The 26,513-nt window shown below is 38.7% G+C and overlaps 1 protein-coding gene across 1 annotated transcript in view; it reads left to right on the forward strand.

Annotated features, from left to right (window-relative positions):
- The window catches only part of LOC139718796 (MAM and LDL-receptor class A domain-containing protein 1-like), a 146,700-nt gene that overhangs the window by 54,730 nt on the left and 65,457 nt on the right, over positions 1 to 26,513 (forward strand). The window contains exons 52-78 of the mRNA XM_071630260.1: positions 43 to 247; positions 620 to 876; positions 1,434 to 1,598; positions 2,179 to 2,425; positions 4,158 to 4,271; positions 5,512 to 5,753; positions 6,277 to 6,526; positions 6,984 to 7,240; positions 7,770 to 7,860; positions 8,943 to 9,083; positions 10,333 to 10,530; positions 11,197 to 11,349; positions 12,041 to 12,181; positions 12,719 to 12,853; positions 13,580 to 13,710; positions 14,636 to 14,747; positions 15,426 to 15,832; positions 16,914 to 17,004; positions 17,840 to 17,977; positions 18,798 to 19,007; positions 20,517 to 20,669; positions 21,788 to 21,928; positions 22,425 to 22,553; positions 23,406 to 23,536; positions 24,193 to 24,322; positions 24,960 to 25,109; positions 25,881 to 26,128. Coding sequence (XP_071486361.1) covers positions 43 to 247; positions 620 to 876; positions 1,434 to 1,598; positions 2,179 to 2,425; positions 4,158 to 4,271; positions 5,512 to 5,753; positions 6,277 to 6,526; positions 6,984 to 7,240; positions 7,770 to 7,860; positions 8,943 to 9,083; positions 10,333 to 10,530; positions 11,197 to 11,349; positions 12,041 to 12,181; positions 12,719 to 12,853; positions 13,580 to 13,710; positions 14,636 to 14,747; positions 15,426 to 15,832; positions 16,914 to 17,004; positions 17,840 to 17,977; positions 18,798 to 19,007; positions 20,517 to 20,669; positions 21,788 to 21,928; positions 22,425 to 22,553; positions 23,406 to 23,536; positions 24,193 to 24,322; positions 24,960 to 25,109; positions 25,881 to 26,128 — 4,767 coding nt within the window. The remainder of the gene's footprint in view (positions 1 to 42; positions 248 to 619; positions 877 to 1,433; positions 1,599 to 2,178; positions 2,426 to 4,157; positions 4,272 to 5,511; positions 5,754 to 6,276; positions 6,527 to 6,983; positions 7,241 to 7,769; positions 7,861 to 8,942; positions 9,084 to 10,332; positions 10,531 to 11,196; positions 11,350 to 12,040; positions 12,182 to 12,718; positions 12,854 to 13,579; positions 13,711 to 14,635; positions 14,748 to 15,425; positions 15,833 to 16,913; positions 17,005 to 17,839; positions 17,978 to 18,797; positions 19,008 to 20,516; positions 20,670 to 21,787; positions 21,929 to 22,424; positions 22,554 to 23,405; positions 23,537 to 24,192; positions 24,323 to 24,959; positions 25,110 to 25,880; positions 26,129 to 26,513) is intronic.

Consider the following 26,513-nt stretch of genomic DNA (forward strand, 5'->3'; position numbering starts at 1 on the left):
CTACTTTGTTGGTGATGTTTTTTGCTTCCCTTTCTACAAAAGTTCAACTTCCTGAGTTTGCCCGACCTCAACAATCCCGGGATCAATGCCGTGGATGATATCAACTTCTACAGCTGTGGTCTACCCAGTCCCCAGCCATCATGTGACATTGGAGAGTTCCGCTGCTCAAACCGCGCCTGCGTCAGCATCGAGTACGTCTGCGACTTTGCTGATGACTGTGGGGACTTCTCGGACGAGATGCAGTGCAGTGAGTGGACGAATGTCATTGGGTTGCCATGACAACTGATGATTTGATATTCCATCATTGGTTTGTTTCATCTGTTTTCTTAATGTCTGGCTCCAACTCAATTAAATGAAAATGTTTTACTCATAATTTCTCTGAAAAAAAATATACGGACTCCAACACAATTAAAGGAAAATGTTTGATTCATATTTTCTATGAAGAAACATAAGCTGTAAGATATTGTCAAGGTGTAGAAAAGGAAAACATTGTATGACCTCGTATATCTGCCTTGTTTTGGGGGGTTTTTTTAGCGAAGTTATCATCACTCTGATTTAAGCTCCATTGTCTTTCCAAGTTTCATTTATCAATTCTTGCCCTCATTTATGGACTGACCAGGTACGTCAGACTACACTGCCCGCTGTGACTTTGAAACGGACCTGTGTACCTACTCTGCCCTTCCTGGTGACTTTGACTGGATGAGGACATCATCCGCCCTCGTGGGGGACCACGCCTATGCACCCACTCGGGACCACACCCGTAACAACAGGGGTGGATTCTTCCTATTGGCTGACTCCCAGGGTCAGAGGTCAGGTGACGTTGCCAGGGTTGTGTCGCCAATCTTTGAAGCCACTGGCCTTATCACTATTTGCACAGTGAGTTTGAGTTTATCTCATCATTTTCATTGTAACACTGTAAAATACCATGATTGTTATATCTGCTTGTACTAGGATGTGCAGGTGTATGCACCATATCATTTGAAAGGGAAGAATTGATAGGTAATGTGAGGAAATATCCAAAAATATGCAGATGTTAAGAAGAAGTTGTTTGCTTGTGTAAGAAAAAAATAATGACAATGTCTTAGAATTTCTTGTTCAAAAAAGCAATTACAAACTAAGTGAACAATTAAAAGTGCATTCATAAGCTAGTAACACAGCAGTATGGCATGTTTGGATTTTTTATTATTATTATTATTATTGAAGAGATTCACCCTAGTGCTCTTTTCTTTTTCTTTTTCTTTTTTTGCATTCTTCATTTTGAAACAATTCAAATAAGTCTGTTGCACCAGGCACCTTCTTGCTCTAAGGCAAAATGTCAAAATTCAAGCTCAGACCCACTCTTTTCTCTTGGTAGATATTTTACTCATGATTACCATTTCCATGTGCATTTGCTACAGTGTTGATTTCATGTGTCTTATTTCATTCCATTCTAGATGCGGTTCTTCTTTATCTCCTACGGACCTCAAGTTGGGACCTTCAATGTCTACACCAGGACAACAGAGGGCGGTCCACTAGATTTGATCAGGTCTATCAGGAATTACGTCACCAACAGCTACATTTACATATCAGAGTCACCAATTGTCACTTCTGACTTCCAGGTACTGCAATGGCACCTTAAATTGCTTTTCAAGTTGTTTTGAAAGGTCATCTTTGCTTGCAATGTAGATCATAGATTTAAACTTATTCTGTATTCACAGCTGAAAATTTTGCTTGTAGAGTTTCTTGAAATGAGAGATACATGTATGTCATTGTGATGAATGTATGTATGGGAGATTGCTTATATATAGTACATTACAAGCAATCCTAATACTTACCCTTGCGGTCATGTAAAGACCATGTTGACGTTCCAGCTCCATCATGAGAAGGTGACATTGTGCATCGACTAGAGTCACATGTGTAGCTGTGAAGGACTTGTACAGTACTTGGGAGTACCTACGTGTAGATACAGGGAGTCTGGAACAAAATTGGCCATGTTCAAACCTGGTTACCTTTTCTTTAGTTTTCCCAAGATGACATGACCCTTTATTATATGTGTAGATGTTTGTTATCCACACTGCCAGATCCTACTAACTCTATGCATCATAGTTAGGAAAACCAATATGAGTTATTTTTTTCTTAACATCCATTTGTATTTAACTGTGTAATTAAATGACTGATGCAAAACTTGTGTGCCCGCAGATTGTCCTGGAGGCAGTAGTGGACGGTGAGAGTGGAACCATTGCTATTGATGACATCAGCTTCTTCAACTGTCCACTGTCCTCCTTGACCTCCCTGCCCCCCGGCTCCACTCCACCCCTCCCCACCACCAGACCGCTCTGCCCCTACCCAGGGGACTTCAGCTGCGGGGAGGGCACCTGCATCGCTGCAGCCCGGGTGTGTGACTTCATCGAGCAGTGTCCCAACGGAGCTGACGAGGCACTGTGTGGTAAGCATTCATGGTTAAATCTAAGATGGATTAAGCATCATACAAACTTAATGCCCAACATGCAACCAAAGAAAATAAAATGAGCAGATCTGTTCTTCTTTATACTGAAATATATAACTTTTTATGCCTCCGCCAACGAAGTGGCCGGAGGCATTATGTTTTCGGGTCGTCCGTCCGTCCGTCCGTCCGTCCGTCCGTACGTCCGTACGTCCGTACGTCCGTCCGTCCGTCCGTCCCGTTTTGTTTTTGTCGATATCTCAAGAACCGTGTGGTGGTTTTACATCAAACTTGGTATGAGGGTATATCCTTGGGGGATAATACTTTGTGTGGATTTTAGGGTCACAGGGTCAAAGGTCAAAGGTCACAGGTTATTTTGTGAAAAAAAATTGACACTTCATGTTTTTCTCCATATCTCGCAAATGGTTCAAGGTATCTTCATGGAACTTAGTATATATGCTTGTACCGATGGGCAGTGATTATCTAGGGAAGTTGGGGGTCATGGGTCAAAGGTCAGGGGGTCAAAGGTCAAGGTCAACTCCTCAAAATATCACTACTTTCCTTATATTTATGCAATGCCTAAAGGTTTTTTTTTTTAACTTGATGTATACATGTATTACCCAATATATATTCTGTGGGAAGTTTCTTGCCCAAAGGTCAAAAGGTCAAAGGTCAAGTGAAAGTGCTGAATTGCACTTTTTCCTCCATGTCTCAAAAGTAACTCAGGTATCATCATGAAACTTACATATTTATGCATGTTCAACCTAACAGTGATTCTCTTTGGAACTGTGAGGTCAAAGGTCAAAGGCCAGGTTTAGATAATGCTATTTTCCCATTTGATACTGAAATTATATTTTTTCTCAATACCTTGAAACTAAATGCATTTAAACTTATAAAAGGGCCAAAAGTCAAGTAAAAATCATCAGTTCCCCAAATACCTGCACTCTGACATTTTAATCATTCATCCAGTTGAACCTAGTTCTAGGAAAGTGAACATTCAGCACATTAAATGTGTCAAACCGGTCATTTTAATATTTTGCCAATTGTGTGAAACTGTCATCACACATTGTCAAGACATTGTACTATAGACCTATTAGGAGAACCATGAATTATTGCGGAGACATATCAGTCGCCATAGCGATATATCTAGTTGTAGTGTATAGTTTCCCAAACTCCTTCGAGAATTCAGGTTGTACACCATTATTCTCACTTATTAGATGTACAATGAAAGGCATACAAACACTTGCGCCGTTAAGAATGTAGTTTAAACAAGTCTGGAAAATTAGTTGTAAATTTTTTTCTGTGTGTAATGAATTGTATTCCTTTTTCTCTTTAATCTGTAAGTATCTTATTTATTTTGAGGTACTATTTGCTCAGTTGTAGAGGTGCTTTACAATGTACTTCCAACTATACCAGTGCCTGTGTATAAGAAAATTAGCATGATTATTTATTTGTGGCTGTTTTTATAAAACCTTGTGCATATTGTCATGTTGTACATACAGCATATTATAGCTTCTTTCTAGACTCTTGGGTGATGATATGGTTTCTACAACTGTAGCTGCACTTGACAAGAATGCTAGTATATCAAACCAAGTTCAAAGATTATGATGTGTGTGTGTGTGTATGTGCTTTTATGGTTTTGTTTTTGTGAAAGGGTGTGGTACATGATGTTAAATATAATATAGATCAGATTCATTACCCTAACCTTCCATCTCTGTGTAATGTACTACTAAAGGAGCCTGTGAATTTGACGATGGATTCTGTGGTGGAAACAACTTTGGCTGGCAGAGGACTCTGGCAGGGTCAGACTCTGATGCACTCCCCACGGATCGCTATGGCAACCCCTCCGGTGAGACTAAATCTTTTTAAGACAAATTTAATCTTCACCCATCTCTCTATTACCTTGGCCTTCAGTTCCTTCCAATTTTCACAAATTCGGAACACAAACTAGCTATATATGTCATATATTTCAGGGTGTTTTATTTTCATGAACTTTAGGAGTCCACTTATATTTGCAGAATGAAGAACTTATGAAAATATCTTCTTTTTTTTTCCAACAGCAGACAGGCATTGTATACTGCATGAGATATTGCCGACTTTTCTCTTTAAATGGATGATGTCCATTTCTGTTACATGTGATTCTCAGTTGTGAATTCAGCCATTTGTTAGCTTGTCTTTCAAGTTGTGATTTGTAAAATACAATGCTTACGAAATGTATGGTGTATGCAAAGTGTGTGTATGTGTGTGTGTGTGTGTGCGCGCGCATATCTTCACCCTTTGAGGACGTGCTGATTTTGCTACAACACATATTTCCCATAGACACTTGCCCGAGTATGCTCAGGACTCGTCTTCAATGGATGAAAGGCATAATTTACCATTTGTAAAAGAAACAAAAACCCAGCATTAGTGCTTTAAAATAGTTCTAAAATGTGAGTTAGGGAAAGAAGCAACCACTGTAAAAATTTAAATCCGTATAATCGATGTTAAGTATTGTTGTAAGTACACAAAATGTGAACAATACAATGTACTTACAATAAAGATGTTTCCAGACTAAACTGTCTACAGTTACGGTTTGATGAGAAAAATGCTGATATCTCCTTATATTTTAGTCATATATTGCAAAACTTTTATATGGTAGGATGTTTTGTGATACAACAGACCTACACATATGCATCAAATGTGATATCTTGAACATTTTTTAAATCACTGCTCCCAAAGGTAAACAGGACCTTGAATGTATGCATACAACATTGGGCCACATTTGTCTAGTGTTTTAAGTCAAACTTTTGTCATTGTAGTGCCAACATTGAAATGGAAAGATCCGTAGTTCTAACATATCGCAGTGCATCTACGTATTGCTAAGTGATTTCAAAGACTGTTGTCAGCTACAATTGTGTGTAATCTGTGAGATGTGTCATGTCTGTATCCCCCTTCATATTGACACTTGTCCGAAAAGATATTGTGTGATAAATAATTCAGTGTCCATGTGGTTTTAAAACATTACTTTGTTAAAAAATCAAATGGTAGATAAGTTAAAACATGAAAAGCATTGTTTTCACAGGGTTAGCATCTTCATCTTTCTCTCTTAGATCCAGGATACTACCTGCAGAACATCTTTGGCTATAACTCCTACACCACGCCGGAGGTAGGACCATCAGGGTCCAGATGCCAGATCCAGTTCTACTACTTCATGAGTAACTCCACGGATCTGCTGGAGCTACGGGCCTACCTGGTGGATGGGGAACAACTCTTCCTGGCCCGGGGTACGGAGTCTCCGGGAGTCTGGCAGCTTGGAGCTGCATACGTTGGTGCTCGTGATGGGAGGTTTGAGGTAAGGGGTCATACACATTCCTTTTGTTGCCAGGCTTAGTGTTGTTATTCCTATAATTTTGTGATTATGATTATGATTATTGTCATTACCAACATCAATTTCAGTAATTTCATTTGTCTTTTTGTTTTTTTTATTCAAGTTATTATTTTTATTACTCTGTCCTTATCATCATTGCTGTTTTTATTGTTGAGTATGACAGACAAAAACAGATATTGTGGGGGACATTTTAAAAGCTGCTCAACCATGGTCTGAACTTGAGAGGTCTACCATACAATTTTTTTGTGTATGACAACCTTTCGCCAGGGGAGTGTAATCTTGGAGATTCTGATCAACCCATTGAATCATGAGTATAATCAGTCAGGTGTGTGTAGGAGATGCATGTTATAACAAAATCAGCTCATCTTCAACAGGGTAATTATTTATTGGAATGAGGATTTGACTATTATACCATGTACATTTGTACAATGTACCTTCCTGTGGACAAACTTTCAAATCATTCTCCATTCATATGTCTGTTATCCAGGTGAGTTTTGATCATGTGTACCTCAATGCCCTGGAACCATTCAGCTATACCATCGCCCTGGATGGCATCAGCTTCTTAGACTGTGATGCCAACTTGACCCTCGCAGCCGACCTGAACTGTACCTTTGAGCAGGACACCTGTGGCTACATCCAGCCTTCCTCCCCCGAGGATGACTTTGACTGGACTAGGATCCAGGGATCTACGGCCTCGGCCCAGACTGGACCCCGCTATGACCACACCACAGGATCAGGTATGTGGCGTCTGCAGAGCCTGGTCCCGTGATAAGAGCAAGCAGCATCATTTAGTTCTCTTTATTTTGACATTCAGTGTACTGCATCTTCTCTCCTGAATATCCACCAGTTTTCAAGAAGTCTGTTGCTATAAAGATAAACTTGTTGCAAATTTTGCCTGCTCTATGCATTGCAGCAAATAAAGAAAACAATCATCTCTTGAATGTGTAAATGTATTATGAATATCTATTGTGCCTGTTGTAGACAGTGTACATATATTTTTATGTATATTTGTTTATTTGAAATACTCGAACATTCAAGAACAATAACCATCTCAAGATGAAAGATGAGATTTATCAAGTCCCAGTCCAAGTCTTTTCAACAGTTGTAGAAATTACACACACACACACACACACACACAATATTGGGCATGCGTGCAGTGTGTTTAAAAAAATATCTTCCACTACTCCTGCACAGGATACTACGTGTACATTGAGACTTCAGGAGTAACAGCAGGCCAAAAAGCCCGGCTGGAGTCCCATCCCCAACCACCCCCGCCAGAGAGTGGAGTGTGCCTGACCTTCTACTACCACATGTACGGTCCACATGTGGACCGGTTCAATGTCATCCTGCAGCAGGGGAGTATGGAGACACTGGTGTGGACGCGCACACAGTCACAGGGAAATGAGTGGCTGCTGGGACAGAGGACGATCACTTCACTCTCAAGTTGGTCTGTAAGTAGTCTTAATCAAGTCTTTTGTAGATATTGTCCCTTCACCCGTTGAGAACTGGCTGATTTTGCTACAACACGCATTTCCCATAGACACTTGCTTGAGTATACAATGTACTTGGGACTCGTCCTCAACGGGTTAATTTGGACTTAAGCCTGTGAGTGCAACAATGTCAGCTTTATTTCAATTTCAGTTATTTCTCCACTTGTGCAAATGAAAACCTTGAAAAAATCACCAATTTTTACTTTAAGATATAAACAAGAATACTCAAAAGAAATAGACTGATATAATTACTTGTATAGTATACAATATTTTAATGCGTCTCTGTCTGCTGCTGTGAAGTGTAGTGTGTTTGATAATGACTTACGACAAATGTAAAATGCTCTAAAATTGTGGGATTCTCAAAAAATGTAAAACGGGGAAAGAAAAGATAATAAAGGTAGGATTGGTTATGACACCATTCCAAGGATTAGAAGTAAATTCTTGTGATGCATCCAAATTTACAAGCCATGCATTTCTGGTCAACTTACAGGTGATCTTTGAGGCATTTCGGGGTCCAGGCTTCTCTGGCGACACCGCCCTTGATGACATCATCATCTATCCTGGAGTTTGCCCCCCTCAGAGTGAGAAAAACTAACTTTCGATCTTTCAGGTCGTTGTATCATGTATCAGTGGTAGAAATATAGGGAGCTGCATCAATCCACTGTACAGAGATGCCAACTGTGCATTGTGCAGTTTTGTTTTGTTTTGTTTGCTTTGCCAAATGTACTGCAGGTTTCATGGAAAATGCTTCATGGAAAATGCTGCATTTTCCCAAATGGTATTACCAGACATGTCTATTTATACAAGAAAGATAAAAATGCTGTTTTCCACCAAAAATACCCCTAAGCCTTTTTCTGTCCTCAGAATACTGCTGTGCTTTTTACAAGAATGGTAGTTCTCTAATCTGTACTACAATCTGTAGAGTTGGTCCCTAGTTTGAGCCACAGTGATACAGGCTTATGGCCCACTTGTGTCCCTATGACATTTTTTCATCTGTTGAGAGTTCAATGTTGATGTTCTCTGCCTCTACTGCTGGGATATGAATTTCAGGTTGTGTCTTTGTGTGGGAGAATAAAACCCCACGCAAGTCAAAGACCCAACTTCGTTCGTTCCAGAGAGCAAGGTACATGTACATTACACTGTACAAACCTGGCAGACAAGTGGTCAATCTAACACAATGTTGTGAAGAATTGGGTAAAAGAGACAGACCTCTTTTCATTTGCCTCAAATGACCTGTGATCTGAGAATAATTGATTTATTCATGTAACTTTTGCCATGCATGAATTTAATAAGTGGTAGACACCACAAAATCAGTGCTGCTGATGTAATATTGTTCATTTGTAGTCACACTCATATCTCAGGAAGACACTGCCTCTCTTTCCTCTAGATTCATCATTTTAGATTAACATGTTGCATGCACCTGTATGATTGCAAACTAATGGTTCCATTTGTGCATGGATATAAAAGTTTTTAATGACTGTAGAAATTTTTATCGTAATTTCTTCGTTTTTGTTGGTATATTGCTGAGAAGGAAAATGATAACATTAAGTCAGTGTGCACATGTAGGTCAGGACATATCTTAAAACTTTTGTCATACTGATGTACACTATTTCTATGCTTAGTGCTTAGGCTTCTTTTGACGTTGACCTTTGACTATTCACAGAGGAGTGTGACTTTGAGGTCGGCGGTCTTTGTGCCTGGAGCCAAGGAACAGACGATGATTTTGATTGGTCCATCGGTAGTGGTGGATCTGCAGCTAATGGTACAGGACCTGGGTTTGATCACACAACAGGCACAGCAACAGGTATTTATCGTACTATGCTATACTTCTTGATTACTGTCTTGTTATTGATTGGTTGTTTGTCTTTTCTTGATTGAAACATTTTGCATAATTTGAATGTCTCATCACCAAGGAGAGTTTACTCTGATGCAGATGAATTAGCCATGTTTGAGATATGCCATAACCTTATATTTTGGGCTATGGAAATGGTGTAAGCAGTTTTTATGCCATAACCTTATATTTTGGGCTATGGAAATGGTGTAAGCAGTTTTTATGCCATAACCTTATATTTTGGGCTATGGAAATGGTGTAAGCAGTTTTTATGCCATAACCTTATATTTTGGGCTATGGAAATGGTGTAAGCAGTTTTTATGCCATAACCTTATATTTTGGGCTATGGAAATGGTGTAAGCAGTTTTTATGCCATAACCTTATATTTTGGGCTATGGAAATGGTGTAAGCAGTTTTTATGCCATAACCTTATATTTTGGGCTATGGAAATGGTGTAAGCAGTTTTTATGCCATAACCTTATATTTTGGGCTATGGAAATGGTGTAAGCAGTTTTTATGCCATAACCTTATATTTTGGGCTATGGAAATGGTGTAAGCAGTTTTTATGCCATAACCTTATATTTTGGGCTATGGAAATGGTGTAAGCAGTTTTTATGCCATAACCTTATATTTTGGGCTATGGAAATGGTGTAAGCAGTTTTTATACCTCTGCCAAGAAGTGTCGCTGGAGGCATCATCAAGCTGTATGATTACCAAGAGTATAGGAACTGCTCACAGAGTCACTGCATACACTGTTCACTCCATATAATCATAGTTACAATGTATCTGTGTTAAGTCCAGAAACAAGTTAAGTAATGAAACTATTCCCACTAAAATCTACATTAGCAGACATTTTATAGCTGGCAACATAATTGAATGGGTTATACAGGATACTGTAGTCAAAAGTTAATGCGTTAAAAAAAGTCATCACAGATGTAAGGTGTTGAATTGGTAGATGTGAGATGATTAGTAATATGTGTATAGTTGTATCTCCTAACATCTAGCGTCAGTTTGGAAGTGCGGTTCTCTGTTGTCCCAACAGTAATATTGGAATAGATTATATCATGTGTAAGTGTGCTTCAGGAGGTCTTCACTGTACCCGCTACATTTGCCTCACTGGTGGGTCTGGAGAAATAAGGATCAACTACTCAGCATTAATCATTCAAATAACTTTTCTCACATCATTGTATGCCTTGTGTTATTCTCTGTTTCCTCGGCAAAGGAATGTTTGCCTATGTGAGCACAGCGCCCCCACGTGTCCCGAATGAGGTAGCCCGTCTGGTCAGTCCCCTGTTCCAGCCGGTCACTAGTCAGTGTCTGGGTTTCTGGTATCACATTCTGGGAGTCAATGTCGGTTCCCTCAATGTTTACGTCTACGATGTCGTCACCCAAACCTACACCTTGGTCTGGACACAGAATGGTGAGCCATAGTTTGTGGTCTATTTCTCTTTTTACGTTCCATGTATGTCCCATTTTCCTATAAATCAGTTTACAAGCAAACCCAATTGCCTTTTTGCTCTAAGAAAATATTCTTTTTTTTTTACAATCATTATTAGTATTGCAGCTGCAGTGATTGACAAATTATGTCATTGACACAGTATTGGTTTGCATTTTTATTTATTTTTTTAATTTTTTTTTTTGTTGGTGGCTGTATCCAAGTCTGAAGAAAACAGGATAGATATGCTATTTGGCTGCATGTGTGATGATCAGTGTTTTATAATACATGTATGTACAAGTATGCCAATACAAGTCAACATGCATGTGCACTGCACAGGCCCTTGAAGTTTGTTTGAAAATTCAGAGTCTTGGAGGCAACAGATAAATTTCATAAGTTCTATGTGCAACATATTCATATAGAAAGTCAATAGGGCTTTGGACTATTGTTCCTGAGGAGGTTACTGTGAGTCACGAGACATGATATATTGAGATGGACCTGGTATATACAATGTACATGTATAACTCTATTTTGCATCACCTTTATTAAAATAGATATGAAATTATGATTCTAAGAAAAACACATGACATTTGAATTTTGTAGCTGGAATCAGCTTCACTGTACATCACACTCCTCTGCTCACATCTGTAGGCCATGATGAGAATTCCTGGCACTTTGGTCGAGCCACCACGCTCGCCAGCCATCCCTACCAGGTGGTGATAGAGGGCGCCCTTGGCTCAAACCCTGTTGGTGACATTGCTATTGATGATGTTAAGATATCTGATGGTTCGTGCCCCAGGGCAGGTAGGCAATATATTTTGTTTGAAGACTTCTTATTAATATGTAGAATTCTCTTCATAGGGTTTGGATTTTTAATTTCACTGTTTTATTTTTACCTAGCTAGTTGTTGGTGTTGCTGTTGTCATTGTTGTTGTTATTTCTTAACCTTTGCAGCTTTGTGACAGTTGTATGAAGCTGCATTTTCCTATTTATATCAAATACACATGGCAAAAGATTGCTAATAGAAAAAAAAAAATCGTACATGATGACTGAGTCCATATATACGATCATAGTTACACAGAAGGTACAGGTTGTACGACATTTCATAACCTTTTTCATGGTTTAACAAAAGTGTTACGGGCAAAAGAATGTGAGGGAGACCAACTAGATCTTTTGGATCATGAAACAATAAACACACGTACAGTGTTGCGGAGTTTTTTGTGGCAGTCGTCACTCAAAGCACACGAAGGGTTAAGTTACTTAGCAGCAGTCTATTTAGGAGCTGGTATGAAATGTTAGTACGAGATGTCATTTCTGTCATGGTAGTTCATGTTAACACAAACTAAACTGAATCATATATTGAGATACTGCAGCAGCATTCATCCACTTAGTTATAACGAGATTTCTATGCATTGATATTTTTCCTTCTTGTTCAAGTAAACAGCGATGATGAAATTTTACTATTCTTCCTCTAAATCTCTTGTCAAATGACCAGGATTCTGCGACTTTGAGACCGACCTGTGCAGCTGGACCAATGAACGCACCCGGGACGACAGGGACTGGTTGAGGAACAACGGTGACACACCAACAGACTACACAGGTCCCACTGTGGACCACACCTATGGCACAGCTCTGGGTGAGGATATACCTCTCTGATATACCTTGAGCGCATGATATGTCTCTATATGTGATGACGCGCAATGATACATCCGCGTGCAATCTTTACTCTGCGTGCACAGTGTATGAATTGCATTTCCCTTCATCAACTTTTAATAGATACATGTACACACTGATTATTCAGTATTTATGAATGACAGTCTTGATAAGAATCATGGGCATACATGCTTAAGTATGTACACATGGCATACATGCTTAAGTATGTACACATGTATATGTGAATAATTTGAACTATTGCATTACTATTCATGTATTTGATTCATTACATGCACATTCAGTGGTGGATTAAGAGGGGGATGCACCAGGCGTGTGTACCCTCTTTATTTTTTGGTTAAAACAAACGAAATAAAAAGAAAAAATTGAAATGAAACCAGGAAGTAGGACCAGAAATACCATTTGCACCCCTCTTTACGGAATTCCTGGAGCCGCCCCTGACATTGATCGTTCACCCCAATTGATTTGTTTACCCCCCCCCCCCCCCCCACCCCCACTCCAGGAATGTATGTATACTTTGAGGCATCTGACCTGGGGTCAGGGGTCGTGGCCGGTCAGACAGGTTGGTTGGTCAGTGAGCATCTGCCAGCATCCTCTGGGTCATGTGTCTACTTCTGGTATCACATGTTGGGTGGAGGTGAGTGGTCAGTTTAAACTTTTCCAGTATCTACAGTTGTGATGCCACTGTAGCATTTAAGCTGTGTGATAGTTTGATTATGAGTTTATATTTGTGTAGTTACACATTGTATCTCATTGAGTGTAGTTCAGAGCAGCCAACAAGTTTTTTTTTTTTTTTTTTTTTTTTTTTTTATAATTAAGATTTCAATCTATTTCATCAAACAAGATTTTGTATTGAACATATCGGTGTACATTATAGTTTGTTGATCACCGCGATGAAAAATATAACTTTAGGTTACATTCATTGTGAAAATAGAATGCAAAAACGTAGGTGTGTCTGCAAAAAAACGATTAACTTTTTATGTTTGAAATGTTTTGTTTTTTCAGTTGCAAAAATTGTACAATTGTAGTTTTGGACTCTCCTACATAAACATATATTTTTATCTTGTAAGTGCACAAAAAAGAGAGTCATAAAGTACCTCTGAAAGATTTGCTGTTCAAAAAAGAAAAAAAATCTGTTACTAATAATGACAAAATAACTGCACATTCTGTAATAGATTAATATGAAATAAATTGTTGAATGTTGGCTCTCATGTGTGTCATGCTGCACTGCACACACAGGAGTATACACTAAACACTAGTACACAGTAAATTTAAACTATTCAATATTTCAAGAAAATGATGATGAAAGTCTATCATTTGGCATTTCACTTATTGGCAACCATCCATCCTTGTCCAATGCCAGCCATTGGTCAGCTGAATGTCCACTTGCTGGACGAGGCCGGAGGTACTACCCTGCTATGGCAGAAGGTTGGTGCCCAGGGTGACGTCTGGTTGAAGGGAGAGGTGGATGTCAGTAGTGGGGAGGAGTTTCAGGTAAGGAAGCATAGCACACACTGTATCATCTATCTTGAAGATATACTGTGAAAGGGGAAATTTCTTGCGGTGTGGAAATTTTGCACAAGCACACAAATATTTTTGCTTGTGATATGTAATAACAGTTTGTCACTTTGATTCTACCGAATTCATTTTTCCTGACTAAGCACAAGAAATTACTCATATGAAAATTTCCACTTTTACAATACCTACATGTAGTAGTTTAAGATGGAAAAGATGCACTTACAAATTGTAGTGTGTCTTTTTGGTTCATTTTAGAAAAGCCTATAATAATTATTGAAATGATTGTGTCTTTTGGATCAAATAGTGTCATTTTAGTATACATTGGATGAATTAAAACCTTGTGAACTTTGTTAAAATCATGAAGTCATGCGAGTTTTTGCAGTACTATCACCTAGAAAGTTGCATGATCTTGGTCTCTTAGTGTTTGGGTATGTTTTAAGAGTAGTTTCGCCAGAACACGAATACATAAACCACTACTTTTGCACAGAGAGCAGATATGTGTGAAAGCCATCAATGGGCTTTGATCACAACCTTCATATGGTGTTCACTACGTCTTCAATCATTTTGTAGTGTGAAGTGTCTGCAAATGTTTTTATCTATGATGTAGGAGTATACTTTTATGTCATTAAACACATGAAATGGAAACAGCATTCAATGAGTCTGTTTTTGCAATTTTGATATACCACAGTGAGATGTTCGATCTTGCTGTCTTTATGAAGCCTGGTATGAAAATTTTCTGAGTGTATAAATGTACCCTTTTCTCACAGTGTAGTGGTCTGTTTTACAGGTGTCTCATGATCCTTTACAGCTTGTTGTCTTTGATATGGAAAGCATACAAACTTTGCACCATCTGAATATATGCTATAGTGAGAATGTCATCTTTATTCTATGAATGTGACAGATTATTTTCGAGGGCACGACCACGAATGGCGTTGGGGGTGACATTGCCCTTGATGATATTGACGTATCACCGGCTGTCTGCGGTGGAACACCAACAAGTGTGCCAGTTGTCTGTAAGTTGTTGCATCAAACAAATCGTATCACCAGAGGCAAAAAAACCCAAAATATATTCTACCGGGCCATTAACAATGATACAAAAATTGCCACTATATTACTTAGAATAATGCAGTTGTTAATCATAACCTGCAATATATGTTTAATAAGCTCTATATGCAATATATTGCCAAACACCTAAAATAAAAAGGTACATAGGAACATTTTAGTGTACTGTACAATAAGAACAACAAAATGTAATAGAATAGAAACAATTATTCTATGTTTCCTACATAAAATATTACATACTATTTATGGCATGCTAAATATTATGATACTAAGTAAGCCTCCACACAAGTCTCACAAAGTCCCTAAATGTAAACTTTTTTGTTTGGGTGTTTTTGTATTTTTCACTTTTGTTATCTGTGAGCTTTGCAGGGCTATAGCACTTGTCCAAATTTCTTTCCAAAGACTTCTGTCCACAAAAGATGGTAAGAACACCAGCCACCAGATTAATCTGAAATTTGAAAAATTACAGCAGTCTTCTGATCTTTGGTAGATATTAAAATATTGTAGAGTTTGGGCTGTCATTGCTGTGTGTATGACATGTGAACTTCTGCATTTGTTGCTAGACATTACGAGGCATGTTTAATGCATGGTTTGTGTCCCTCTGTATCCCAACCCCCCCCCCCCCATAGCAATGGACTGTACCTTTGAGCAGGACCTCTGTAACTATGTCCAGCTGACGGACGACGAATTTGATTGGACACGACACCAACAGGCGACGCCAAGCTCCGCCTCTGGGCCAACTTTCGACCACACAACGGGTTCAGGTTGGTACGTCTACATCGAGGCCTCGGGGCCGTACATGTCTGGTGATCGGGCCCGCCTCCGTGGCCCGGACCAGAACCCTACTGCCCAGGATGGATCGAACCCGAAGTGCCTGGTGTTCTGGGCCCACATGTATGGACCGCACATCAATCGTCTAAATGTCTACCTACAGAGGGCGGGCCAACAAGACGCAAAGATCTACACCAAGTATGGTACGCAGGGTAGCGTGTGGTTCAAAGCTGAAAAAGAGATCTCGTCCGCGTCTGCATGGAATGTGAGTCTTAAAAATCATATCTTCATCCTAATCATTACTAGCTGTTGTCTGCTCACTTCAAGCCAAAGAATTCCCCTCAGCTGATACTGATTGGTTTCAAGTGGTCTTTTTCTTAGAAACTCAAGTAGAAGCATATCTCTTACACTTTTTGTCCTTGTCTTCCCTGACTACAAATATCTTTATAAATTTTCCTTCGTATAGACCGATTCTGTGACGCGCTATGTGTATTTTTGGCATGGGCAGCGCCATTAACGCGGTGTCTTAGCCGACCCCCTCCCCTCTCCCCCACCCCCTTCCGCGCACGGAATGAAAAACTGATGCATGGTCGTTTTAGCCAATAGGCGTCTTGTACTGAGTGCGCGAATGCTTGCTTAGTGCGCGAACCTTTGTTACAAGTGCATGATAAACATGTTGCGTGGGGGTGGGGGAGAGGAGGGGGGTCGGCTGAGACACCTCAAAATGAGCTCATGGCTGCGCCCAGTGCCACAAATTTTCTGCTGCCCTCAATGAACCCGAATCGGTCTATAGAAGTCGTTGCTGTCGTGGAATACTGGCCAGCCATTGAATACTGTCCATATAACTTATGGCCTTGGTGCTCTATGTTGCTCTTAATCCTGCATTCCTTTTTCAGCTGACATTCTGGTGTCTATGTGTATTTTTCTTCTTCCCTGAGTAATTTTCTTCTTTAGCCTTCTTTATCTTTTGGCCGCACAATTGTATGTGTATGATTTTATTCTGTATGCTATTTAGTTTGAAGTCTGTACTTCAATCACTTGCCTGGATATCTAAGCTTAACCTTTGAAATGGGTGTTGTACATCGGATGTGTGTTGTTTGTATTCACTTTATATTTCATACAAGTCTGTGGTGGACATGATATTGAAGGAAAGTCAGTTTGTAGTAAGTGATCTATATGTGAATGATACAGTGTGACTATCATTTTCATCTTTCAGAATCAACAAACACAACATTTAATTGACACTCTTTTATTGTGTGTATCTTACCACCGTGCCCTCCTATCCAGGTGCTTTTCCAGTTCATGTGTTTATCCGTGGTTTAATGCATGACATTCTTTTTCTCCAGATAATCTTTGAAGGAGTGATGGGTGACAGTTTCTTTGGAGACATAGCCTTGGATGACATTACACTGTATGATGGGGCTTGTCCACAAGAAGGTAACATGCACCAGTCTCTGTCCTATGTGTTGAAAAAAAAAATCATGTGGCATTTAATTACTTGAAGATAATGCTGCAAAAGGTATACTGCAATGACATACTTTCACCTGATCTTTTACTGTTTTATTTGTGTTTCAAGATTGTTATTGAAAACCAAATATAGCCCATATTATCTGCACATTTAGATTAAGAGAAGTACAGAAGAGAATTTCACAAGATTTGAGATTTAAAGTATGAATAGAATAGAATCTATGGGGAAAAAAAAGCCCCACTAGACAAGTATTGTACCACAGAAAGTGAGGATGATGAATATAATGTAATTCTACATTATGTCATTGATAAATTTATGTTACATTATATGTTTCTTTGTCTTATGTGCCTTATATCCCATATGCCTAATATGCCCTGTGTGTTATGCTGGTATGTGATATGCTTAATATGTTCATCTTATATGTCATATGCCTTGACAAAATCTCACATTTCAAACCATCATCAAGGAGTGGTCCTGTTTATATGATGAAAAAAAAAATGTGATGCTTGGTAATATGAAGGCAGTTTTGCTTCACTGTACTATTTATATGTGCAATTCATTTGAAAATGGTACTTTCATTTTAAGAATGCTGTCTTTGATTCAAGAATTCTCTCTGTTGTATGTCTATGAGGTTACTGCCTTGTGACCCAGATCAGCTATATAACACTGATTTGAGCTATTTTCTCTGCTCCTAAAAGTAAACAATCTGTTTTTAAAAGTAAAGTCAGGACTACCTAGCAAAATTTGGAATAGTTAATGCCTACAGTATATATACATTTCATCATACTTGTACGTGTCCCACAGTGGCCTGTGACTTTGAGCTGGATTTGTGCAGCTGGATGCAGGATACATCGGATGAATTTGATTGGACGAGAGACTACGGAGGAACGTCCTCCAGTAACACCGGTCCAAGCGTTGACCATTCCACAGGCACTGCAGAAGGTAATCACACATTGAGTCACAAATTCTGCATTGGCAAAGACACAGCAAATTTCTTTCTGGGGTAATGTTCGTTATTCTAGAGATTTTACAATCTGAAAATGAAATAAGGTTTTTGTTCCAAAAATGAAAAACCGTCTGTAAGGTTTGTTTTTCCAAAGGTTTAATCTGAAAGAGAGAAAAAAAAAGTTCATTAATCTGAAAATGTGCAGGCAGAGACATAACTGATGTCTTTCTGTGTGCAGTTGTTTAAAACTTTAAGCATAGTGAAAAGAATAGATACATTTTGAATTCATATTGTCTATTACGAGAGCAACGTGTGTGACACAACACTGCAATTAAGTACTGTAGATTTGTTATACATTGTGAAAATAGGACGTCCTCTTCAGGACTTGACACATCAAAAACAAAAGCAAATAGCAAGTGCACCATAAGTCACTGCATCTGTATATGTATCTATCTAAGAGTGTGTGACAAACACATTACTACTGTGTTCTGATTTCATTGCATTTACTTGAGTACCATTGTGATTCATAGATTAGGAAGTGTGATGCCATGTATTAACCTGTTGAGGGTGAGCTGATTTTGCTATTATCCATTTCCCGTACACACCTGCCTGAGTGTACTCCTAACTAGTCTTCAACAGCTTAACACTCCTCCATCATTAATGAAGTTTTGTTTTTCTATATTTTCTTACCTTGAAAGTTGATTGAGTGTGTAAAAATTGATCAGTAATCTCCGTAAGCTTCACATGAATTTATGAAAATAATGTATTTGGAGCGGCCTGTATTATGTTGTGTCCTCTGTCTCAACCCTTTCCCAGGTTTCTATGCCTACATTGAAGTCTCCTCCCCCCGTGTCCAAGGCGACAGGGCACGCCTCCTCAGTCCGGTCTACTCGGACACGGACAACGAATGCCTCAAGTTCTGGTACCACCTCTATGGTGGGGCCATTGGGCAGCTGAATGTGTACACCTTGGACCAGGTCACGGTCACTTACAGCAACGCCCTCTTCAGCAAGTCTGGTAGGGAAGGTAGATGGATCGGTGAAATAGGAGAGAAACTATTGAAAGTGAAAAGATGATAGAATTCGTGAAGAAGAAATCAATGATGAAAGATAGAAGAATAGAGATGAAAAAAAAAAAAGACTTTCGATGCAGGGGGAATGAAGTTATCGGAGGTTGAAAGTTGATGGAGAGTAAGGAAAAGAGAGGAAATAATAACATAGCAGAAATGAAAACAAGGAATCAAGGAGAAAAGGAGGCAGAAAAAGTGCATCACAAAACCAACAAAAAATTTGCACCCCTTGATTTCACACGAGGACTAAAAAGTAGTGAAATGGATCAACCAAGTCAATTTTGATTTTCCCATATTTTGTGAAAGAGCTATTCTTGTAGATTATGCTGAAGTTTGGGATCATAAAATGAATGAGAAAGTGTGTTTTCAGCAGTTTTTCTACAACCCCTCTCTTTGTAGAGTAGTGTGATCAGGTACGCGTATGTGTGAGAGGCCCCTTTTCATTTCTTGAAAATCCTTTGCACACTCTTACGCTTTCAACTCTGATTACTTTTGAAAAGGTAATGCTAGTGATTTTAAAGTTCGCATTAATCATGGACAGAATGTGTTAAGAGTATGCTCAATTTCAGCTTAATCTGATAATCCCTTCATTGTTGTTGCTCCAGTGGATTACTTCCTGTTTTTTTGTCCCATTCATCGCACAGCCAGCACGGCTTGGTGAAGAGGAAAGACTTGAATAGACCCTGTACGTCAGAGCCTCTTTTTTCTGTTCACATTTTCCAGAGTGTGTGCTTCCTTTCCAATATTTAGATAGAAGAGAGTCCATCTGAATTGAGTTATATATCATTTTAAAGCTTAGAGTTTGCTTTTTCAAAATCTGCCCTTAAAAAAAAAAAAATCCAAGTCTGGCAACTTTTTGTTGGTTTTGTGATGCAGGGTCACATATAGTATAAATTGTTGCTGACTGGTAAAACAGCAGCCACATTCACAAGAATGTAGTCATTGTTGTTGTTTTTTTCAGAAATTGCACAACATAAACATAGTGATGTAAATGTGTATAATACAGGGATGCCAGTCCTGATTCATTTGGGATGATTTCAATATCACATGAAGCCAGAGTGATTGCAGGTAAGGTCCTTTAGCCTATACCCAGACAGGATTTAGACAGAGAAATTAACATGGATTTCTTTGGTTTTGATCATTTATCAAGCAGTATCTCAAGATGCAGAGTGTTGCTTATGTTCAGGATTTAGTAGTTACCAAAAGTGATGCAGATGCATTCCCATAAATTGTATTGCTTCATACAACTTTACGTCTATTGCAGGAAAGTTAAAAATACTGTTTTTTCCCCAACAAAAATATGCCACTCAGCCTTCAAGAATACTGCAGTCCTGTTTTAAAGGTTGGCATTCCTGAGTATCATCATGCTGTGATGGAACATAATGAATGTCAGTATATCTTTTAACACACAGCCATTATTTCATTCTCTTGATACATTTCTGCCCTGTAATGACTCCATATGATAGGTCCATCTGAGGATACTTGGCGCTTTACTCAGGTTGATGTCTCATCTCCCCACCGCTACCAGATCGTCATGGAGGGTGTGAGGGGAACCAACGTCGGTGGCGACATCGCCATTGATGATATCGAGATTGTACGTGGAGCATGTCCAAAACAAGGTACCCAGTTCATTCATACTTGAATTACACTGTTTGATGCTTATGAGTGAAAATCTTGCCCTCCCTGTCGATTTAGTATTCATAACACATAATTATGAACAATGTGTGTTTGATGTCATTTACAGGTGTATTAACTGCATTTTTGTGTGTTAGTTTGTTTGGTTTTTTTTTGAGGGGGCAAAAAGATCAGACCCTCGAAATAGGAGGACTGCTCGTGCTGTTAGATGGAAAATCTACTCTAAAAATTAGTTTGTGTGAATAGAAGCAGAAAAATTAGAGAAATAGTAGGATAGTGTTTGACAAACTAGACAAACCTCCAGAGTGCAGTCAATTTTTAAATAGATTTTTAAGGTTTTTGGCAAATTGTGCTTCACACATCTTTCTCTCCAGATTCTACACAGAGTGAAGGATGATTAGGATGAAATTTGATGAAATTGAGTGAAAACACAAGATCAAAATGTTGTCTTCAGTAGCTATGTATACAGCGTATAAATCTACTTACTACATGTACATGTATGAACTGTTTTGCAATTCATATTGTGTATTTTTTAGCATTTGCGAGTTTGCTGTTATTTTTTTTTTCCATTAAGGCTGGAATAGGCTATCAGCAATATGGCTCTGAGGAATAATAGCCGGGCTTGTTAGACCAATGAATTATACTCAACAAATTACTTGTGGAAAGTTTACAGGGATAGTATAGTATTGGTTGAGCTGAGGATTCAGCTTTAATTGTTTACAAAATACTTAGAAACCACCTTATGCAATGTTAAAAAGCATACAATTCTAAGAGGAATTCAAAGTTTACTTGATGAAATTTGGTTTTGAAATGGCTGATATAGCCAAAATCAAAGTGAAACAAAGCAACCCACCTTTTATTAGGATTGCTTTGTTTTGGAAATCTCAGCCATTTCAAAACAAACTTTCATTAAATAAACTTGAATTCCTGCTAGAATTATATGCTCTTCCATATTTCATAAGAGGTTTCTCTTTATATGAAAAGCCATCATCAAACAAATGTTGGAAACCTGAAGCCCCATTTCAAATGAAACTGCATCATCCCTGTAATGTGAATTCTGTCTCCATATCATGCTAACATTTTCTCTGTTGATGTGCCCTAGGGGCTTGTGACTTTGAGACTGGTCTTTGCGGCTGGTCCCAAGAGCTGACTGCTGACGTGTGGGACTGGCTCCGGACCAGTGGGTCCACCCCCAGCTCAGGAACAGGTCCTAGTCAGGACCACACCACAGGCACTGGTGCAGGTGAGGGGACCATGTTTTATATAACAATATTGAATGGCATAACATCATGGAATTTGGGTATCACTGGCATGAAAACTGGACACAATTAATGCTGTTTTCATATTGCAGTTACAGGAAAAAAAAAAAAGCTTTATCTGGGTTAATTTGTGTTAATGTTTTTTTCCCCACACCTAATGTAGAATGTACATGTTCATTGTATTAGGAGATTATTTCTGTTCACATGTGCAAAGGTAGCTGTAAAATCTAAGCTCACCATACATATTACGTGATACAGGTTTTTACATAAAAGCTGAAGGAGTTATGATGGAAAATACTCTGTCTGTGCAATTTAGGTTTGAATGAATGGGACCATCGCAAAAAAGAAAGTGGAGCATTTAAATTTAAAAGTTCGAAATTTCCTTTTGAGTTTAAAGTCCTCCCTTTCACAGTTTGCAAGTTGACCATTTCCAGTTGATGTTTGTCATAAAGAATTTTGTTCTGTGCATCTGCTGGTCAGGTTTCTATCTCTACTTTGAGACATCTCACACCACTCTGATCCCTGGAGACAACGCCATCTTGGTCAGTGAGCACTTTGACCCCGCCCCAGCAGCCTGCCTCAGCTTCTGGTATCATATGTATGGTACAGGTGAGATCTTGTGACTAGTATTACTATGACCTGTTCACTGTAGCTGTGGTGCTGTTTATGTCATGTACTGTATATTCAGAAAGTTATGTTTTACATCTGCAAAAAGACTATTGATGAATTCTGGTATTGGAAGTATCATGTTTTGAAATGTTGTGTGTATGTTTTTAATTGAAACACATAAGATAGTACATTAGCAAACCATAAGTATGCTTTCCATTTTGTTTTTTGAAGTGTGACCACATACAATTCCTGACAGATTAACAAAATGCTTCTGCAATATGGCTGTCATTACTTAGACACCCAACAACTCCAGCATACTGTAAGTTTATAGAGTAGCATGTTAGCATTCCACTTTCTAGAACACTCATCATGCCTGCTAATACTTCATGGATAAGAATCTGTAGCATGTAATGTCAGAATGGAATGTGCTCTGAGATCGCACAGCAACATGCGTCTTTAATATATGTTATAGGTAACACATTACAATGTAAGTCCTTGGGTTTTTTTTTTAATCAGACATTATTACATTGTCTTTTGTGTGCCATAAATTTGCAACCCAAAATATTACCACATTTGTAATATTAGACAAAGATTATATCAATCTGTTTTACTTCATTGAGATTGCACAAAATTGGAAACAAATTTTGAATTGCGTCTTTTGCAGAAAGAAACATGTAACTTGAATCCTCTGTAAAGGCTCAAACCAGAATTGATCTATTTGGAAGCTTTGCCAGGATTCTGCAACCAAAATAATGGAGGGAGTTTTTTAAGTTTGCACATGAATTAATACTGGCTGTTTTATTTGCTGCCCTCCTTTGCAACTGTGCGTTCATTTGTAACTCTGCTCTCTAGGTGTTGGTGAGTTAAACATCTATGTAACAGACAATACAAACAGCCAGGCCCAAGTATGGACAAAGAGTGGTGACCAAGGCAACGTGTGGTGGAGTGGACTGGTCCAGATGTCGAGTGTCGTGGAGTTCAGGGTAAGAGATCAGTTTGCCGTGAGACATTTGAATGGTTGTGCAACATGTATCAAGTTATGAGTAGCTGCTTTACTAGCATTCTCGTGTCATCTTCAGTGTGAAATGTCAACATTCTAAACAGATTAGCCCATTGAGGATGGGCTGATCTTGCTACAACACGCATATACCATAGACACTTGCTCAATGGGTGAAGGATACAAAGTCATTCAGTGTCGTTCCAGAGCTTGCGGCTAGGTTTGACTGCAAATGTCAGATGACACCTGTTCTGTGTAGATGACCGTGGTGAACTGGACAAGGCAGAGATTGTGTTACTTGCTATTGCCTTCTTTCAAAACATTATAGATTGACCATGTTTTGTATTAGTGTTACCATACCATTTATTTTTGAGAATGTGTACTTGATTACCTAATGATTTCATAAGCAAGACTCATTGCCCATCTACAACTTCTGTGTTCTTTTCAAATCATGCTGGTCTTCCATGATAAAAGTTAACAAAATCTGCTTAATTGTAGAACATGGCTGTGTAACAACATGTGTAGCCATGATCTTACATTATGTATGTTAGAGAAAAAGTACTGATACATTGTATGATATTGAAGAGTCTACTCATTGAAGATCAGGAAACTTATGTGTTTTTCTTGTTCTTTCTTTGAAAGGTTCAAATTGAGGCCGTGTTCCTTGTTGACTTTCTTGGGGATATAGCCATTGATGACATAGACATTGAGCTGGTGCCCTGTTCTCAGCTCACCACAGCACCTCCAGTCCCAACTACAACACCTACCTCAGGTTTGTGTTTGTGTACCAGTCTCTTTCTCTCTCTCCTTGGTCTTGATGTTGAGAAAATTGACAAATGTTTTATAATCAGGAATGTTATGAGATAGGATTACATATTAATTTTCATTTCTCAAAAACCTGCATTCACCCCATCAAAGGTGTGAGGTTTAGAAGAAATGTTCCCTCAATTTACATGTACATTTCAATTGAACAATACATGTGCCCTTCTTACAGTCCATTCAACAAAGAATGTATCATACAGGCATGGCTGGAAAAAAAAAATGTAAAAACATTCAGATCAGGAGGTCATATTTTGCTCAATGTTCTCTGGCATCAAATCTTGCATCATATTTTGTTTTTTTTTGTAAATACATTTATTTGAGCAATAGATATAAGGTTTTGGTCAGAGATGGAAATCTATTAATGCCTCACTTGTTATCGTTCTTATAATCAGTACCAATGTATATTGACATGCATTGGTGATGTGTGGAATGCTGGTAAAAGTGATTTATCACTGAACAGAATTGTTTGAAACTTAGATATACTGTTACAAAGATTGATTGTATATGAGAAATGTAAGAGTATACTGCAATGAATCAATCTTTATGATTAATTCTTTTTTTCTCCTTTCTTTCCTCATGAACTGCAGCTCCTGTTCTTTCACTTTGCACATTTGAGGCTGACCTCTGTGACTTCATCCAAGACAGCTCTGATGACTTTGATTGGCTGCGAAGATCAGAGGCCACGCCTTCCTCTGGGACTGGTCCTCAATTTGACCACACCCTTGGAAGTTCCAGTGGTAGGTTAAGAAGTCTGTATAACCCTTTCTGTGCTCTGAGTGCTTATCTGCTCAGAAAACCCCTTAGTGTTGGACATACATGTACTGTCCAAAGTCCCTGGCACAGAATGAATGTTAAGAGTCTGATTACAGTTTTGGGGAAAACAAACAAGATTTAATGACTTTCAACTATTAAAGGAATTCCTCATGGTACAGGTGTGCAGCTGCATAGCAAAAGACTTAGGTGGAACAGTTGCCCCTGATGGTTAGAAATAATCTGATCCCCTTCAGCACATTTAGAAAATTGAGTTTAAAGACCCAAAATTCCCTGTCATCATGTGACCACTTCCCATAAAACCACCAAAAGGGTCCTAACCAGAAAGTTTCCTTAGTTCTCTTTTTCAAAAAGTGGAATTTTAGTTTTTCATCAATTTATTGGTGGTTTTATTTTTAGCACAATATCTATTCAATGAAGCCCTTAGGGGACCCACTAGTACTAAAATAAAGAAGTTAATATGAATTAAGTGTTGAATTTTGCAGAATGCTAATAATGCCAGTTGTATGGGTTATTGCCTTATTTAAAGGTTTGTGTTTGACTTCCCCATATCAGCAAGAATAGGCTGGAAGAAATTGCACAAATGCATTAAAAATATCCCAAGTCCTTGCATGGAAATGATTGTGACATTAAGTTAATAATTGGAGCCAACTTCTGCTGATGGTATCTACATAAACTACAAGCCTCATGAAAAGTTCTGTGCATCAAAATGTCTCCATCATTATCTGCTTTGGAAGGTTCCTATGTGTACACGGAAGCAACTGGCCACTCCAGTGGTGAGAGCGCATCCCTGTGGTCGGTTACCATGGCAGCTACCCAAGGAGGATGCATGTCCTGGTGGTATCACATGTATGGAGCAGACATCGGGAGACTGGATGTCTTGGTCCAGTACACTGGAGGTCCGGACGTAGTGGAGTGGACACGGAATGGGAACCAGGGAAGTGACTGGAAGCAGGCTCAGGTTTACCTCATTGGAGAATTCATTGTAAGTTGATCTAAAAATGAAGATTTTATATCATCTATGAATTAATCCACATTTAATTCAATTAGCCTTTAAGCAGAGAGACACAAAAGTGAAAGTGTGTTCTTTGCTAGAGAGAAAGAAAAAAAGCTGTGATGTGTTCTTATGGTAGAGAGAATGGAAAAAAAGGTTAAAGGGTTTTCTTGATGAGCAAGAATGTTATGAACTACAAAATGGATTGGTGTTTTCTTCCAAATGTACATAATGTAATGTACTTCTAGTCAGGTTTAGGTGATACTGTGAGTCAGTAATATCTGGCATTACTAAGGGAATTTGCTTTATATCATTCAAACAATTGCGTGAATGTGGTTCTCTTTGATAAATATTGGCATAAAAAGGCTCATTTGCT

The sequence above is a fragment of the Diadema antillarum genome, unplaced genomic scaffold, assembly GCF_040938485.1.
Source record: "Diadema antillarum isolate AM-2024a unplaced genomic scaffold, OU_Dant_1.0 scf00000099, whole genome shotgun sequence".
NCBI lineage: Eukaryota > Metazoa > Echinodermata > Echinoidea > Diadematoida > Diadematidae > Diadema > Diadema antillarum.